The following is a 19,677-nucleotide window of genomic DNA, read 5'->3' as shown; positions in this document are numbered from 1 at the left end:
AGACGAACAGAAATCTGGGGAGGACCGTCATTTTCATGGTCTGTACCCTCCCCGCCAGTGATAGCGGGAGCATGTCCCATCTCTTAAAGTCCCCTTCCATTTGTTCTACCAACCGGGATAGGTTTAACTTGTGTAGTACCTCCCATTTCCGGGCCATCTGGATTCCCAGATATCGAAAGCTCTTCCCTATCATTCTAAGCGGCAGCTCTCCCAGTCTCTTCTCTTGCCTGGATCGCAAACATCTCGTTTTTCCCCATGTTCAATTTATACCCCGAAAAATTGCCAAATTCCCCCAAGCTTCGCATTACATCACCCATCCCCTCCAATGGGTCTGAAATGTACAAGAGCAGGTCATCTGCGTAGAGTGAGATATATGACCCACATTGCTCCGGATCCTTCTCCCGTTTCAATGAAATCGAGGCCTGCGACATTGTTGGGGGGGAGAACTCCCTTCTCTCTTGCTTCGTTAAATGTCCTCACCAGCAGTGGGCTCAATATCTCTGAAAATTTCTTATAGACTTCCACCGGGTAGCCGTCAGGCACTGGGGCCTTGCCCGACTGCATGCCCTCCAGTCCTTTGATTAGTTCCTCAATCTCAATTGGGGCTCCCAGCCCCTCCACCAGGTCTTCCTCCACTCTCGGGAACCTCAACTGATCACAAAATTGCCTTATCCCCTCCACCCCAGCCGGGGGTTCCGACTCATATAATTTACTATAAAAGTCCTTAAACACCTCGTTCACTCCTGTTGGGTCGAGGACCGTACTACCATCTCTACTCTTTACTTTACCTATCTCCCTGGCCACCTCTCTTTTCCTGAGCTGGTGCGCCAACATTCTGCTTGCCTTTTCACCGTACTCTTAGACCCTTGCCTTCCTCAACTGTTCCACTGCTTTCCCTGTGGTCAACAGCCCAAACACCCCCTGTAACCCCCGCCGCTCCCTCAGTAGCTCCGCGTCCGGTGCCTCCCAGTATCTCCTGTCCACCTGGATTATCTCCTCCATTAATCTATCCCTCTCAGCCTGTTCCACCTTTTCTCTGTGGGCCCGTATCGAGATTAATTCCAAAGCTTCACAGACCGTCGCTGCAGAGACCTCCCCGTATCATTTGTTTCCAGGTAGTTTTGGATGGACTTGTTAACCCGCCCACAGACCCCCTCGTCTGCTAGCAACCCCACATCCAGTCTCCACAGCGGGCGTTGCCCTCTCTCCACACAAACCCGTAGATCCACCCAGTGTGGGGCATGATCCGACACTGCAATTGCCGAATACTCAGTATCCACTACCTTCGGTATTAGCGCCCTGCTCAGAACAAAAAAGTCGATGCGAGAGTATACCTTGTGGACAAGTGGGAAAAAAAGGAAAACTCATTCGTCCTCGGCCGTGCAAACCTCCATGGGTCTACTTCCCCCCCCCCCCCCCCCCCATCTGTTCCATAAAAACCTTCAATTCCTTGCCGCAGCCAGCCTCCTCCCTGTCCTGGATTTTGACCGGTCTAATTACAGATCCATTACTGTGATGACGTCCCCTCCCATGATCAGGTTATGTGACTCTAAGTCTGGGATCTTACCTAACACCCGCCTCATAAATTCCCCGTCGTCCCAATTCGGAACATATATGTTCACAAGTAGCACTCGCACCCCCTCCAGCTTCCCACTTGCCATTTTGGTACCTACCCCCCTTGTCTGACACGATTCTCCCTGCCTCGAATGCCACTCGTTTGCTGATCAAGATCGCTACCCCCCTGGTCTTTGAGTCCAGTCCTTAATGGAACACTGGCTAACCCACCCCTTCCTCAATCTCGTCTGGTCTGTAACCTTTGGATGCGTCTCTTGTAGCATTGCCATGTCCGCCTTCAGTTCCCTCAAATGCGCGAACATGCGAGCCCTCTTGACCGGCCTATTCAGTCCTCTCACATTCCATGTGATCAGCCTGGATGAGGCCGACTAGCCATCACCCTTTGTAGGCTAGGCTCGAGCTTGCGCCCTCCGCTTCCTCGAGTCCCCACTCGGGCTGTCGCTGTTCGCGACCTCCCATTTGTCCCCTAGTAACAGTTCCTCCCCTGTCAGCAAAGCAGCTCCCGCCCCCCCCCCCCCCCCCAAGCAGCAACACTAAAAACCCAAACCCCCAAGTCAAGCTCCAGCTTAACACCTGTCCACCCCCCACTGCACTTCCAAGAGTCAGCTGACCCATGCTGACTCGATAGCTCTCGCCCCTGGCACCAAGCAGTCTGTCTCCCTATTGTACTCTTCCCACTCCCCCCCCCCCCCCCCAACATGAATAAATATTTTTAATGCATTACATTCCCCAGTAAACAAACCACAGAAAACAAAAGCAGTGAAGAAACAATCACTTTAGAAAAATAGTCACCCAAAAAACAGAACTAAATTCAAAGGCCATCCCCCACCCCCCCCAACAAGGTCCCTGCAAGACAGATCAACCGTTAACCATCCACACAGCCCATTGTTTCACATAGAGCTACTTAAAATTTTACAATCCACACCACAAATCACTGCTACAGTACTTCTCCAAGGCTTAAGTGTCTTTTAATTTGCCTCCAGCTTCATTTCTTTAATAAAGGTCCATACTTCGTCTGGCGTTTCAAAGTAGAAGTCCCGTTCCTCATGTGTGACCCATAGGCGGGTTGGGTACAGCATCCCGAACTTCACTCCCTTCTTAAAAGTGTAATTTTTGCCCGATTGAACCCTCTTGGCCAAATCTGCTCCCAGGTCCTGATAAATGTGCAACTCACAGTTCTCCCACTTGCTGCTCGGTTCTTTCTTGGCCCACCGCAAAACATGTTTCTTGTCCATGAAACGGTGAAAACGTACCACCATGGCCCTCGGCGGTTCGTTCGCTCTGGGCTTCCTCGCGAGGGCTCTGTGCGCTCAGTCCAATTCCAGTGGCCGAGGGAACGCCCCAGCCCCCATCAACTTCTCCAACATGTCCGTCACATAGGCCCTCACATCCGAACCCTCACTGCCTTCAGGGAGGCCAACAATTCTGAGATTCTGCCAGCTGGACCCATTCTCCAGGTCCTCCAGCTTCTCCTGCATTCTTTTCTGGCGGTCGTTCATCATCCCCACCTTGCTTTCCAGCACGGTTATATACTCCTCGTGCTCGGACAACTTTTGTTCGATCTCCTGGATCGCTCTCCCGTGGGTTTTCTGATTATGAACCACTTGATCAATCGAAGCCTTAATTGGGTCCAGCGTGTCCTTCTTCAGCTTGGCGAAGCAATCCTCAAAACTTCACCAGCTGCTCCGTCGACCACTGTGCCATCTCCCCGCGGCCCTTGCCCTCCACCATGCTGTCCCATGTTACCAGCTCTTCTTGCGTCTCCCTTATAGGACTTTGTTGTCTCACACGGCCACTTCTGGTCCAATTCTCACCGGAGGGGGATTTCTCCTTACTGTCTCACTCTTCACTGCTTTATCCCATAAAATCTGAAAAAAATGGGGGAAAATGGTCCAAAAGTCCGTAACAGGTGGGAGCTATCAAATGTGCGACCTACCCCTCCATGGCCGCCACCGGAAGTCCATATGTGGATTTCCATGTGCAACCACCACAGTGCTGTGAATATGAATTCCAGGAGTATTTTGTCTGGCCAGTTTATTTGGTGAATTCCGTGTAATACAAGCCTGACCTGGTTACTGATGTTACAATTGCATGGTTGTGCAGTGGTTAGCACTGCTACCTCACGGTGCCGAGGATCCGGGTTCGATCCAGGGCCCGGCTCACTGTCCATGTGGAATTTGCACCTTCTCCCCATGTCTGTGATTGGTCTCCCCTCCACAACCCAAAGATGTGCGGGGCAGGTGGATTGGCCACGCTAAATTGTCCCTAAACTGGGGGGGGAAAAGAATTGGGTACTTAAAATTTAAAAATAACTGGTGTCGCGATTAATGGGCTGCTAATGCAGTCTGAAATCTTGCGCTCAGATTCTTAATACTAACATTATGATTTTTTTGTAGTTGTTCCTCTCTCAATTAAAATTCAATGATCCCAACTGTTGCAAACTATTCTGCTGATGAGTTGCAAAGGATTAATAGTCAGCCCATTGAAATATTTTCTTGCAGGGGTACTCTAAATATATTTAGATTTTTATGGTCCAGGGTCAACTTTAAGCACGTTTGATTTGCACGACTGATTTCTAGGCTTTGCCAATTGTCTGACTTTGCATGTGTGGGATATCGGTGATGGTTCAGTGTGGGATATCGGTGATGGTTCAGTGTGCAAGCAAAGTACATTGCATTGCAGAAATTTATAACTGATTTTCCAGTGAACGGCATTTAAATAGAAAACTGCTTAGGCACATCAGCTTCCTTGATCCTTAGATATCCTTTGTAAGTAATGTATATTTGTTACAACTACAGTTTCAAAGACAGATCTTCATAGTTTTAATTTGAGGCAGGTAGACTGGCCCCCATGCCAATTAATTGGGAAGCCTGTTACTAAAAGTGTATTGATATTTTTTTTTAAGTAGCCGTTGCTTTACCATCTGCAATTATTCTTCAGTTCTCTGCCTGAAGCCAGGTCTGACTCACAGTGCCGCGATCTCCATCACGAGATGGGCAAGGGGGCGGGTCCTAAATCCACCTCAGTCGGAACAGGAATTGAAGCCCATGTTGGTACTGGTCTGATCCACACTGGCCATCCTGCCAACCTGTCCCAAGGAGTCGGAGTGGCTGTGGCAACATACACATTACGCGCATGGTGCAGCATGGGGCTATGGATAGTGATAGTAGAGGCTCCAACCTCTTTCCATCACATGGCTGACCAGGAATCCTTTCTGCTGTTCTCACCTGCCATCGGTGTATATTGGAAGGATTTGCAGATTGATGCTCGATCTGTTTGGCCACGTTATGTATGCACCTACCTTGGCCATTTAAATCCTGTGAAGGGACTTGAACGTGAAGCTTCTGACTCAGAGACAGGGATGCTGAACTGCACCACATGACTTCTTCATCTGCAAATACTATCCAGTTAAAACATTAAAATATTCTTAACTTGTTAAGTATTTACCGAAGAGTAATCTGTTACCCAAGAGAAGACCGAGAAAAGATTGCATTGCTGTATTTAAAATCATGAATTGTCTAATCAGCGTAGATGGGGTGAAACTTTTCCCATTGGCAGAGGGTCGAGAACCAAAGGACACCAATTTAAGGTGATTGGCAGAAGAACCAACAACAGCATGAGAGAGAAGGATAGGATCTGGAATGCAGTGCCTGGGACTGTGGTGGAGTCAGTTTCAGTGATGGTACTTGAGGAGGGAAAGTTTGCAGGGATATCAGGAAGGGGTTGAGGTGTCAAATTTATTGAGTCCACCTTGCAAAGAGCTAGCACTGAGATTAATTTTTTTTTAAAACTAAAAACACAACAAACTTTACCTCAGTAAAGCTTTTGAAATTTGTCCTCTAGCTTTTCTGCAAATCATTGAAATCAACTTTGAGCAGAAGCTACGAAAAACCAATGGAAAATATCCCTCCGTACAGCTGACTGGTAAATCGTAGAAAATTAGAGGTGCACTGTTCATGCTTGGGTTCCAGAATCCAAACGCAGCTCACAACAAAAATGTCAAATTTAAAGTCAAGATCTTTGGGACAGGCTGTGTTCTTGAAGTGAGTTTTAACAATGGCATTAAAAGACAGAAATTGCAACTTGGATAATTTATGCATTTCGTCATAACACAATTACATTCTTTTTGGTTGTGTTGGACATTAGAAATTCAAAAAACATGGTATGATTGTTGGAACCCAGTGGCAAGATTGTGCAAGCCGGTGGCTGGACTGGCAATCAGTGAGGAGTGTTCATGTTGTTTTCCATTTTAAATAGGAATGTGGAAAGACGTGCGAGACAAAATTAATGGTTTTTGCAGTGATCTATTTTTGAAACTGTTTTCAAGGGAACATTTTCCGTTAGTTTTTCTGCACTGCCTGACTTGATCCTTTCTTATGTGGATTATATATTGCATTCACAAAATGAATAAATACTAAAAGCAACAAAACACAAACTTGCAATTTATTAGCATATTGTGGATTTCCTGTGGGTCATCCCAAAGAAAATCATGACTAGATGAATTGGCCTCCAAGTGTATAGAAGTAAGTACAGCTTCTGAAGGCCCAACTAATAGTATTCCTCTGATGCAGTTGTACCATACAATGGTGAACACAGATAAACAATTTATGGAGGGGTTTTTAATCCTATTGTACCACTGAGAAAAAAATCCTCGTGCAATCATTTCCATTGTGAAAATTGATTTATTTTGTTAATTCTCATCCATCATACAAACATCAGTTATGGTTTAATGTGATTACTGTTACTAGATTAAACATTAAATAAGGAAGGTGCAACAACAGATTAGAATTATACTAGAGTCTGATCTGTATTTTTGTTCTCCACAGGTGACCGTCTTCAGTAGCATTGTAGCCATGGACGGGAGGCTGGAAAGTTTATTTGTCCCTGTGATTTCTTCTGTAATAATTGGAATTTTCCATCGGTGGACATGTGTTTCAAAGCTTAAGGTCCTGTTGTATGGCAGTTTCTGTCTGACTACATTGAGTTCAATTACTAGTAAGTTAAGCCATCCAATCTAACTGTGGGCATTTAATTGCAATGCAGTCAAATTTCTGCCAAAATATTAATTCCATCCAGTTTGGATTTCATGATCTAATTAATCGATGTGATGTTTGAAATTGTTTGTACTGTCAGAAGCCAGTTTCAGTATGTTTGAGGAAAGAATCATTATTGGTGTCTTAAGGAAAGCCAATAGAAAATAGTTGGCAAAAACATATAAGTACATTCACACTGGTCTCTACATTAATTGAGGAATATACCGTAAGTCTGCACGAATCTATGTACCTATGTACTATGTACACTTATGTACACTGTAGGTCTACATGTACAAGGTATTCATAATTAACTGCGGATATCCAATAATTCCCATTTTTCAGGGATTTGCATTGATTTTTCCCACATCTTAGAGCATTCCTTAGTTGAGTTGAGATGGTGGGTAGTTGAACTGCTCCCAGGATTCTGCCATTGCTGTTGTGCTGCTCCTCGTTAGATTTTCCTTTGTGAGCCAGCTAAGGGACTCGGTCAATGATTTGTTCATGTACAGTATACCACAGAAGTTCTAATCTAAAATGGTATTTAAATAACAAGTGAACACTGCTGCATTGCATGGATGACAGATCCATGCTCATGTAATATTCAGTTGGATCCAGATGTTCTATAAATAAATTCCACTGGAGACCATGTAATTTATTTATGCATTGGCCCAAGTTATTAAAATTTTAAATGGGAAACTTGGATGTTATAAAAGGTATTTTGATTTCTATGTGGAATTATGGAGGAGAAAGGCAATAGCATGGAAATTGACTTGTCATCCTTGACAGGTAGTGGTAAATCCTGATTCTGTGTAGAGCACTTCAGAGAAACTCATAACTCTAGTCTACTTTTGAGAATTTGTTTTAGTATCGTCAGAGTCTGATGTTTGCTCTGGGCTTTACAGACGGCATGCAGGATCATTCCTTTACTATTAGTTTGTGCCATTGTAATATTTTTAGTTTTAGCCTGGAGGTTTGTAAAACCAATATATATATATATATATATGTCTCCAGAGAAGGAAAATGGCTGTCTAACCTTAGATGATCAAAATGGGTCCTGAGTACCCCATTCATTGGTTGTATTCTTCCTTCTCTTTGGGCAAGTATTAAAATTGTCTTTCCTCCCTGTTCCTGATAATTTTGTTGAGACTAAACTTGACAGGAAAAAGCAAAGATGAAGATTCACATCCTGCTACTTTGAGCACATTGTTTTAGTATTTAATTTTGTTACTGAGTATCTAATACACTGTAATGTCAGTCGTATTGTTCAGCGGCATTAAAAGGGGAGGAAAAAGGGATGACTGGGTTGCACGTAACATTTAAGTCAATGATGTTTGCAGTTTGCACTTTAATTGTCAGTTAGAACAAACAAAGAACAAAGAAATGTACAGCACAGGAACAGGCCCTTCGGCCCTCCAAGCCCGTGCCGACCATACTGCCCGACTAAACTACAATCTTCTACACTGGAAGGTAGTTGTTCGAAGGTTTGGTTTATGATGGGTGTGACTTATGTATCTCTGAAGCAAAGCTGTCCAACCACTTATGGAAGGGTTTTTAATTCTATTGTACACTGAGTTTTAAAAAAAAACGCATCCAACACATGAGCTCTTTTATTGAAATTGATCAATTTTGTCAATTCTCATTTAGCGTGTGACTGCTATTGCTTAATTCAACATGAGTTTCTCAATTGAATAAGTTAGGGACAATACATTTATAATGTCTTCAGATATTTAGGCAGTGTGTGCAGAAAAGCACATTTTCCAGTAGCTTGTAGGAGTAATGTGGAAGCTCTATTTACAACAAGGGTTCTGCTGTGCTATATTAGTCCTTTTTGAGAGGGACAAAATTTCAGTTGAATTCTAGTTCCTTGATTTATTCTGTAAAGCTTAGACTTGATCTTTTTGCCTGCCAATTCACTCTGCTCTCTTAATTAACAAGAACACTTTGTGGAAAATAAAAGGAATACTCTTGAAGCTTTAAAGCATGTGCACATTATGACATTTGAAGTGCCTCTTCCAAGTGACCATTCTTCATGTGTGCAGCAAGACCCTGAATATTTGTAGGCTATTTACCTTGACCACAATCCTATTATAATGCAAATTCAATGCACAAGCTCACAGGCATTCTATTGCGCTCTCTATTCTCCCACTAGAACTTCAGACTAAAAGCACCAGCAATTGTAGCTAAGCATTTTAGTGTAGGTGTCAGCTACCTTTGCTTATTCCTGAATCAACACCAACAACATCAAATCAACTGACTGAATCATGCATGTTCTGTTTGTGGATAATGTTGACATATTTATTCTCATTTGCTGGTTGCCAGCTGTCAGAATGCGACTTGCGCTGAGTACACAGTTCAGAAGATTACAGTGGGTTAACTGTTTGAGTACCAAATCTCCTAATAACCCATGTATAAAGTCCATGTTTCAAATTGTCTAATCTATATACTCTGGCATACTTATATTTCTAAAGTAAAACAACATAATCAGAATTTGGAGATGTCCTGCAGAAGCTTCAAATAATAGCCACTCCATCTCTATTATCCCCTAATCTAGGGGCTGGTTTAGCACACTGGGCTCATTAGCTGGCTTTTAAAGCAGACCAAGGCAGGCCAGCAGCACGGTTCAATTCCCGTACCATCCTCCCCGAACAAGCGCCGGAATGTGGCGACTAGGGGCTTTTCACAGTAACTTCATTGAAGCCTACTTGTGACAATAAGCGATTTTCATTTTTCATATTGGATGCGATAATATTATCTTTATTGGCACTATTCTGAGTACAAGTGAATCATTCTCTTTAATGTGGTAGCTGAAGAACAAAGAACCATACAGCACAGGAATAGGCCCTCTGGCCCTCCAAGCCTGTACCGGTCACAATGCCACCGTTGGCCAAAACCCTCAGCACTTCCTATACACATTCGATTCATATCGAGATGCCTTTTGAATGCCGTTGACATATCTGCTTCAACAACTTCCCCAGGCAACGCGTTCCAGGTACTCACCACCCTCCCACATCTCCTCTAAACTTTGCCCCACAGACCTTAGATCTATGCCCCCTGGTGCCTGACCCCTCCACCCTGGGAAAGAGTGCCTGCTCATCCACTCTATCCATGCCCCTTATAATCTTGTAGACCTCTATCAGGTCACCCTTCAACCTCCGTCGTTCTATTCAGCCTCTCCGCATAGCTAACACCTTCCAGACCAGGCAACATCCAGATAAACCTCCTCTGCACCCTGTCTAAAGCCTCCACAGCCTTCTGGTAGTGTGGCGACCACAGTTGTTTTGTGCGCAGTATTCCAAGTGCGGCCGTTCCAAGGTTCTATACAACTGCAGCATGACTTGCCAGTTTTTATACTCAATGCCCCGTCCAATGAAGGCAAGCATTCCGTATGCTTTCTGGACTACCTTGTCCACTTGTGTTGCCACTTTCAAAGATCTGTGGATCTGCACGCCCCGATCTCTCTGACTTTCTATATTCCTAAGATTTTTTGCCACTTACAGTATATTTTCCCTCTATGTTAGACCTGCCAAAATGCATTACCTCACATTTGTCTGGATTAAACTCCATTTGCCATTTCTCTGCCCAAGTCTCCAACCTATCTATGTCCTGCTGTATCTTCTGACAATCCTCAACACTATCTGCCACTCCACCAACCTCCGCAAACTTACTAATCAGACCAGCTATATTTTTCTCTAAATTGTTTATGTACACTACAAACAACAGAGGCCCCAGCACAGATCCCTGCCGAACACCATTAGTCACAGCTTTCCATTCAGAAAAAAAACCCTTCCCCCCCCCCCTTGACCTCTTCTCCTTTTTCTTTCTGATGAGGTTCACAATATCCCTCATTATCCAAGGCTCCCTAAACTTCCCATACGTATCCTTTGTTCTCTCAGGGACGTGACTTTCCTGAATCCTAATCAACAATCGCTTCAAAGAATCCCACATGTCCAATGTTGATTTACCCTCCAATAGCCACCCCAATCCAAATTCTCCAATTCCTGTCTAATGTTATCATAATTTTTCTTTCCCCAGTTTAGCACCTTAACGTGAGGATTGCCCTCATGCCTGTCCAAAAGTACCCTGAAACCTACAAAATTGTGGTCACTACTCCCAAAATGTTAAATCTCAACCACCTGTCCAGGCTCATTCCCCAACACCAGATCCAGTACTACCCGTTCCCTAGTTGGACTATCTACACCTTGCATCAAGAAGGCTTCCTGGATACACCTTACAAACTCTGCCCCATCCAAGCCCCTAGCACTAAATGAGTCCCAATCAACATCGGGGAAATTAAAATCCCCTACCACAACAACCTTATTACTTTTGCACCTATCCAAAATCTCTCTACCTGTCTGATCCTCTATCTCTCGCTGGCAGTTGGGGGGCCTGTAATAAATGCCCAACATTGTGATTGCCTCTTCCTGTTCCTGAGCTTTACCTAGATTGCCTCATTGTATGAGCCCTCTGAGCACTCCTCCTGCAGTATAGCTATAATATTCTTTTTAACCAGTAATGCTACTCCCCCACCCTTTTACATACCCCTCTATCACTTATGAAGCATCTATATCCTCCAACGTTCAGCTACCAATCCTCCCCTTCCTTTAACCACGTTTCTGTGATAGCCACAACATCATAGTTCCAAGTACTAATAAGTGCTCTAAGTTCATCTGCCTTACCTGCTCTCCTTCTGGCGTTGAAACAAATACACTTCAAATCACTGCATTTGAGCAGTTGTTCTCTTATTTTTGTTCTCTCTTTCCCCTTCAGTTAGTATACCTTCTAAGCTAACGCTCTGGTTCCCACCCCCCTGCCATACTAGTTGAATCCTTCCGAGTGACTAGCAAACCTCCCAGCCAGGATATTGGTGCCCCTCCAGTTTAGATGCAATCCGTCCTCCTTGTACAGGTCACACGTGCCCCAGAAGAAATCCCAGTGGTCCAGAAATCTGAAATCCTCCCTCTTACACCACCAGTTTATCCACGTATTTAGCTGCACTATCCTCCTATTTCTAGCCTCACTGGCACGTGGCACAGGGAGTAATCCTGGGATTACAACCCTAGAGGTCCTGCTTTTTAGTTTACTGTCTAACTCCCTGAACTCCTTCTGCAGGACCTCAGCGCTCTTCCTGCCCATGTCGTTAGTCGCTTCAAGCACTACAATCAGGAAATTGATCTTTTCTCTTAAATTCTGGAAAGAATTATGCTTCTAACGTTTTACCACTTCGCATACTGGGAGTGACTCAATGGGAAATAGCAGCAAGAAATTTAAAAATCATTTCGTTTTTTTGCAGCTTGCATTGAGTATTCCAATGTTAATTTATTTTACTTTAAACTGTTTCTATCTTAAAAGTAAAATGAATTTCATATTTACCTATATTTTTGATCTTGTTTTCAAGCCTGCTATCATTGAGCAGTGGGGAAAAATGGAGTATAAGATTGTCCTGGATTTGTAGCAGCTTATTTGCTGACAGACATTTAAACGTTGAAGGAGTTGGTCAGTTTTAAAATGTACAATAAAATTCCCTCACAATTGTTTTTGTGGCATTTTGCTGTGAATGTATGTTATTGTTCAAGTGTAAAATTTTGGAGTACAATTACGCACACTGGTAATTTGTATCCAAAGCTGCAGGACACTGGAGTCTATTCAGGTCACTCTGTACCCTGAGGCAATTTACTGTGCTGACTGTGTACAGTAGGAGGCAAGTTGCACAGATTTAATGTAACTAGGTTGATATTTAGTGTTTGTTTAAAGAATATATTGGCATTTCTGCAGTGTATTACAAATACATAACTAAATAATTGGGAAAAATGAGAAATATTGCTGAGGCTATGTTTTGCTGAAGCTATTTCATGCAGATTGAAATTTTATCAGGGATTCCTAAGTGTGTTTCAACAGTTTTTTAAATTGTTACATTGCACTATCCATACTTCTCAAAATGCACCTTTTGTGGTTGTTTTGTTATAACTTAAAAAAAGATTTTTGTTTTTTTTGAAAGGTCCAAATTCACATTTTCACTCTTAATACCAGGAGAAGTATATATTTGTATAATACATTGTACTTGCTTTGTGCCTTCAGCATGGAAAAAGAACTTCACAAAGGAAATCAAGAAGAATGGGAAGTTAGTAAGATAACTTGGTTGAAAAGATGGGTTTTGAGAAAGCTTTTAAAGACACTTTAGGAGGTATTGAAGTGGAAACAACTGAAGGTTTTACCACTAGTGGTGGGATGGGGAGTGCAACAGGGTGCGAATGGGGAGGCCAGAGAAGTGAAAAAGAACCCTGGATCATGTTACAGAGATGCTGTGGAGTGATTTGTAAGTGATGAGGATTTAAATTACCTTCTGTTAGATGACAGCCAACCATTGTAGGTCGATGAGGCTAGGGATAACCAGTAAATAGGGTTTCCAGTGCAGTGTAGTTTTGAATAATTTCGTGCTCGTGGAGGTCTAGAGGCTCGCAAGGAAGGAATTGGGCAAATTACAGGAAATTAATTTTTTTTAATTGTTCTCCCTCCAACTAACTTGATTCCAGCACCATAACACCTATATTGGCAGTCTCCATGTCCTTGGAAACTCCTCACATCACTGATAATCTGCCTAGAATATTAATTTAACTAGTTGTTATAGTCACCTTGGGGACAGTAAGAAGCCTTGCAACACCAGGTTAAAGTCCAACAGGTTTGTTTCAAATCACTACCTTTCGGAGCACTGCTCCTTCCTCAGCTGCCCTCCAAAAGCTAGTGATTCGAAACAAACCGGTTGGACTTTAACCTGGTGTTTCTTGTACGATTTCTTACTGTGCCCACCCCAGTCCAAAGCCGCCATCTCCACATCATGGCCATCTTGGGGAGGCGTGAAGTGCCCATTGTCGCATAGCTCAAGATATTGGAGTACTATTTTACATGTCAATGTAAATATCATCGCTGAAGAGCGTAGTTTAAGCTCTTTTTAAAAAAAACAAATCAATTCTAATTCTGAACAGGTGTCCATAGCAGTCTTTCCACATTGAATTTTAAAATGAATTTTGACTTGGTACCGAGATGCAAAGTATTGCTGAGGCTGGAAATCTGAAACAAAAGCTGCAAACATCAGTCAGCATCTGTGAAAAGAACAACCAAGCCAACATTTTGATGGCAGACTCTTCAGAACGTTTTTTTTCTCGTATGCCAAAATATGGAAGTATCGCCTTTTATTTCACACCATATTGAAATAGCTAAAACGGAACACTCCCAAGGTCAAGTGCGTGAGACGATTTGCCAACAGGACAGTTCCTTTGATTTGGAAATTGTTCAAGGTACGGGAGCTTGACTTTTGAAGCAGGTTTAATTTTTGTTCTTTTTTAAAAACTTAAAGTACCCAATTACATTTTTTTTCCAATTCAGGGGCAATTTAGCGTGGACAATGCACCTACCCTGCACATCTTAGGATTGTGGGGGTGAGACCCACGCAAGCACGGGGAGAATATGCAAACTCCAACCGGACAGTGACCCAGAGCCGGGATCAAACCCGTGTCCTTGGCGCCGTGAGGCTGCATCGCTAACCACTGCGCCGCCATTCCGAAGCAGGTTAATTGTACATGGTCAAGGCATTTGAAACTCTGAAGCTATGTGAAACTATTCAGTAGCATCCTGTGATAGAAAGAAGGATAGACTTTCATTTTACTTGGTGTCTTTCATGTTCACCGGACCTCTCAAAACACTTTAGACCCAGTGAAATATTTTTAAAATGGCATCACTTGTATGAAATAGAGCAGCCAATCTGCACACTGCAAACGCCCACAAATGGCAATATGATAAAGACCAGATAATCCATTCTTTTGTGATGTTAATTGAGGGATAATTGTTGGCCAGGACACTGGGACTAACTGCAGAATAGTGCCACAGGATCTTATGCATCCATCTGAGAGCTCAGAAGGGGACTTGGTTTAATATCTCATCCAATACAGCGCTTCCATATGTTCTAAAAGTATGTTTCAGCTCGATAAGACTGATTCTGTTTTAAGACTTGTGTGGCTGTGCTTATTGTGCTCTTATTAGTATCTTCTGTATATCTTAATTAATTTACATGTGCATTTGATGTTTTTTTCTTATCTGGCAAGAATTGCTCTGGTCTTGTGATATTTCCCACCTGTTGGTTGTTGTGAGAATGAATGCTATTTTAAAAAATATTTTGGGGGAATATTGTGCTCTTTAAACAAAACTGTGTGCCTGTGTGTGTGTGTAAATTATTTAATTAAGCTGGGGAAAGGTTAACAGGAAAATATGTCCAGGAGAGTTAATGGGTAAAGGTGCTAAATGCATGCATTTGTAATAAGGCCAAGGTGAAGTAAATTGATATGTAAATAGGTTGGGTTTAGATATTTGCATTGAGAGAAATACAAACTTGGCTTCTCAGCTGTTAAATTTCAATGGGGAGTAAGGGACCGTTTCAACTTACAAAGGCTTCATAAGTTAACAAGGGGAGATTATTCAATTTTATTTGCCTATAAGACGTAGGAGCAGAAGTAGGCCATTCGGCCCATTGAGTCTGCTCTGCAAGGGGAAGCAGTCGGAAAACATGATGGATATTTATATTTGGAAAAGTTGAGTTCAACGAAGTGCTGAGGACTATAGAATTGAAGATGAAAGGAAAAAAGGATATTTAAGGAAATACGTTAAGCTGTGTTGCGTTGGCTACGTGGGGAAGATATCCTAAGACTAGCTCTGTGCTGAGAGAAGGTGGTAAAATCCGAAGCAGCCATCCAACAACCAGGAAAGTCCTTGTGTCAGAAAGTAGTCTTGTTTCTGAGTTTCCTTGGATATTCACAGCAGTGAAAGAGCTTCAGAGGTTGTTTGGCATACGTTTACTAAAGTGGCAGCAGTTTTGCCTTGGGTAATATTACTGGATTTTTCAGTTAAACATCTGCAAGGGAGTGTTGCCAGAAGGTGTTTATTTGTGTGTTCTGACCAAGTGAAATTTTTTGGGGGGTTGTTTTGTAAGACTGTTTTTAACTATAAATTTGATCATGTGTGCTTCTTGTTAATAAATACGTAAGTATTTAAAATTCCCAAAATTTTACTGGGATTCTCTGCTTCTGAGATCAGGGGCGTCATTCTCCGACCCCCCAGCGGGTCGGAGAATGGCCGTTGGCCGCCGTGAATCCCGCCCCCGCCGGTTGCCGAAGTCTCCGAAGGGAGAAAAGTCGGCGGGGCGTTAATGGCGCCGCAGACGTCGGAGAATGTCACGGGTCTGCGCAAGGCAGCCGATTTTCGGCCTGCCGATATTCTCCCTTCCGGATGGGCCGAAGTCCCGTCGACGTGATGACTGGTCACGTCGACGTAAATCAAACCTCCTTTTCATCGGCGTGAACCTGTGCTCCAGGTTCACGCCGACCAGCGTGGAGGTGAGTGACGGCCTGGGGCGTTGGCCGCTGGGCAAGCGATGGCGTGGCCGCAGTCTGAATGTGTGGGGTGAGGTGTGTCTAGGGTTGTGTGTGCACGGCGGGGGGGGGGGGGGGTGGTTAGAGAGGGCTGGGCTCCGGGGGAGTGCCGGGAGGGGGGTCCGTGCCGGGGAGGAGGATGGGGGGGGGGTCCGTGCCGGGGAGGAGGATGGGGGGATCCGTGCTGGGGAGGAGGATGAGGGGGTCCGTGCCGGGGAGGAGGATGGGGGGTCCGTGCCGGGGAGGATGATGGGGGGTCCGTGCCGGGGAGGAGGATGGGGGGTCCGTGCCGGGGAGGAGGATTGGGAGGGGGGGGTCCGTGCCAGGGAGGAGGATGGGGGGGGTCCGTGCCGGGGAGGAGGATGGGGGGCTGTCTGTGCCGGGGAGGAGGATGGGGGGGGTCCGTGCCGGGGAGGAGGATGGGTGGTCCGTGCCGGGGAGGAGGATGGGGGTCCGTGCCGGGGAGGAGGATGGGGGTCCGTGCCGGGGAGGAGGATGAGGGGGGGGGTTCCGTGCTGGGGAGGAGGATGGGGGGTCCATGCCGGGGAGGAGGATGGGGGGTCCGTGCCGGGGAGGAGGATGGGGGGGGGGGGTCCGTGCCGGGGATGGGGGGGGGGGTGCGGGGGGTCCGTGCCGGGGAGGGGGATGCGAGGGCAAGTGAGTTGGTCCACCTGGCCAGGTGCCAGCCTCCAACAGTTGGACCCATGCGGTCCATGCCACCTGGCTGGGGGGGAAGGAGGGGGTATGGGCAATGATGACATGTCGTCGATCCCCCCCCCCCCCCCCCCCCCCCCCCCCCCCCCCCCCCACCCCAAACCAGGCCGTCATGTTTTACGATCATCCAGCGATGTTGGCTGCCGTGGCGGCAGCCCTGGATGAGGAGGAGGAGGAGCGTGCCAGAGAGGCGGCGCAGGCTGCCACAGAGGGGCAGGCGGCAGCCGCCCAGGCTGGAGGGACACCTGACCAACAGGACGAGGAGGGGGAGGAGTACGTCGCGGCCCCACGGCAACGGAGGCACCCGAGGGCGCCCCGTGTGTACCGGCCCCGGCAGTCATACCAGGACCTCACGAACCGGGAATGCAGGAGGAGACTCCGGATGAGGCGGGAAACCGTGGCACACATCTGCCACCTGCTGGCACACCTGTCACCGCGTGGCACTGGCGGGGGACACCCTCTCCTCGTGTCCGTCAAGGTTACGGTGGCCCTGAACGTTTATGCAACGGGGTCATTCCAGGCACCGAGTGGGGACCTGTCCGGCATATCGCAGACATCGGTGCATCCGGGCAGTGACAGACGCCCTATGTGCCATGGCGCACCGCTACATCCGCTTCCCTGTGGACCGGGCCAGCCAAGATGCCCGGGCTGTGGGCCTCTCTGCCGTGGCCGGGTTCCCCATGGTCCAGGGCGCGATTGATGGGATGCACGTCGCCGTGCGGCCACCTGCAGATAACAGGGCCGTGTTCACCAATAGGAAGGGGACCTATTCGATGAACATACAGGTGGTCTGCGACCACCGCATGATGATCCTGCACATCTGCGCCCGTTACCCAGGCAGTGTACACGACTCATACGTGTTGTCGCGGTCATCCATCCCCGGCATGTACGAGGGAGTCCATCCCCGGCTGAGGGGCTGGTTGCTGGGCGACAGGGACTACCCATTGCGATCGTGGCTGATGACGCCTATACGGAGGCCACGCAATGAGGCGTAGAACCGCTACAATGATGCCCATGTAGCGACAAGGGGAGTGATAGAGAGGTGCTTTGGCGTGCTGAAGATGCGTTTCAGGTGCCTGGACCTCTCTGGGGGCGCCCTCCAGTATCGGTCCGATAGGGTCGGCCGCATCATTGTGGTGTGCTGCGTCCTGCACAACATAGCCCAACAGAGGGGCGATGTGCCGCAGGCAGAGGAGGGCAGAGTGGAGGAGCAGCAGGAAGAGGCGCAGTCCTCCCCAGATGAGGGGGATGGGGGCAATGGTCAGGGCAGACGGGCTAGACACAGGCGGGTGGCTGTCCACCGTTACCGGCTGGCCCAGCGGGCACGGGACAGACTGATAGCCGCCCGCTTCACTGACAGATGGGCGTGGGAATCGGGTAGTATGGCCACAGACCGCACACCATGGCAACAGCCGACCACCCACACCCCCCACCCATCCACCCACCCAGCACCCTCACCCCCCTTCCCAACCCCACCCACCCCACCCGCATGCACACCACCCCCCCCATTACCGATCCACCTACGGCACAATGGCCGGGCTCACACAGTTGCGGGTGGACGCGTGTCTATTGCAGGCCATGGAGGATGATGACAACCTGCCCTGCGATGAGCTCCTGGCTCCACAACGTTGGACTATGTCTGATCCATGGCCACAGTACCACCATCCACTGGACCATCCCTGCATGCGGCTGTGACACTGCAGCGCACGGTCCCGTCCTCTGCCCGGGGGGATGTTGATGGCGGCCCAGGGGGAAGGGGGCAGTCTCACCTGGGGCTGAGGTAAGACCACCCCTCACACACACACTTGCGCTCAACGTACATGACACCCCCGCCGCTTTGGACAGAGCACAAAGGCAGCTTCTGTAGGTGTAACATTGACTTTAATAACCAAAGGAGTTCATGCACGTGCCTTAGCCCCTAAAACTCATCTGTGCCCTGCACCCATGCCAACTTACTCAGTGTCTAATTGTTTGGCCTTACGGGCCCTTTGAATACGCCTACGTGGTTCCCCAGACGGTACAGCAGAACTGGAGGTGGACTCCTGTGATTCCTGCCCTCTGACACAGTATCCCTTTGGCGTCGTCTCCCTGTTGCTCCAGGTCTCTCCGTCTCCCGTGGTCTCCAAGGGACATCCTGCGGGCGTCGCATGCCGGAGGGTCCGGGTGTCTCCGTCTCCCGTGGCCTCCGAGGGGCATCCTGCGGGCGGTCTGCATCTGCGGGGATGTGTGCCTCGACGTTTGCTCCTGTGATACACAATGAAGCATGCATGGTTAGACACGCAGGCAGTGATCAGGTGATATGGGGGAGGGGGATATAGGGGAGGGTGCATATGGGGATGGGCTGTCGGTGGCTCACTCGCTAGTACGCCCCTGACCTCTGCATCAGCAACCTCCCGGTCCTCAGGTCCGCCAGCCAGTTCCAGGGCCCTTTCCTCGTGTTCGGTCAGTGGCCTCTCATCAGCTGGGCCTCCTCCAGTCCTCACATGCTCCCTGGTGTTGTGTGCGCGTTTCTCCTGTGGCGGGGGGGCGGGCTGGGGGTCGTGGCAGGGGTAAAAGGCAACAGTGTTAGACAGGTATATGAATGCACGCCATCGGTTGCGCGTGTATTGCAGAGGTTAAGATTAGGGCTGGATTCACTTGGGGATATGGGGGGGGAGGGGGGATATGGGGGGGGAGGGGGGATATGGGGGGGAGGGGGGATATGGGGGAGGGGGGATATGGGGGAGGGGGGGATATGGATATCGGGCGGAGTGGGGGGGGGAGGCTCACCCTGCCTGCTCTGACGAGGTCGTTCACCTTCTTGTGGCACTGGGTGCCTGTCCGTGGTGTCAGGGCCGCAGCGGTGAAGGCCTCTGCCACCTCCCTCCACAGACGCCGGCTGTGGCGTGGGGCAACTCTGCGGCCGTGCCCGGGATACAGGGCCTCCCTCCTCTGCTCCA

General features: G+C 47.4%; 1 protein-coding gene across 4 annotated transcripts in view; it reads left to right on the top strand.

Annotated features, from left to right (window-relative positions):
* The window catches only part of LOC140416604 (dyslexia-associated protein KIAA0319-like protein), a 142,085-nt gene that overhangs the window by 7,449 nt on the left and 114,959 nt on the right, over positions 1–19,677 (top strand). For 3 of the 4 annotated variants that reach the window (XM_072501139.1, XM_072501138.1, XM_072501140.1), the window contains exon 2: positions 6,402–6,570. The exons of the other annotated variant lie outside the window; for it this stretch is intronic. In XM_072501139.1, the coding sequence (XP_072357240.1) occupies positions 6,429–6,570 (142 nt within the window). In that variant the 5' untranslated portion in view covers positions 6,402–6,428. The remainder of the gene's footprint in view (positions 1–6,401; positions 6,571–19,677) is intronic. 4 annotated transcript variants of the gene reach the window in all.

This window comes from Scyliorhinus torazame, chromosome 1, assembly GCF_047496885.1.
Source record: "Scyliorhinus torazame isolate Kashiwa2021f chromosome 1, sScyTor2.1, whole genome shotgun sequence".
NCBI classification, from domain to species: Eukaryota; Metazoa; Chordata; class Chondrichthyes; order Carcharhiniformes; family Scyliorhinidae; genus Scyliorhinus; species Scyliorhinus torazame.
This window is presented reverse-complemented; position numbering and strand designations above follow the sequence as displayed.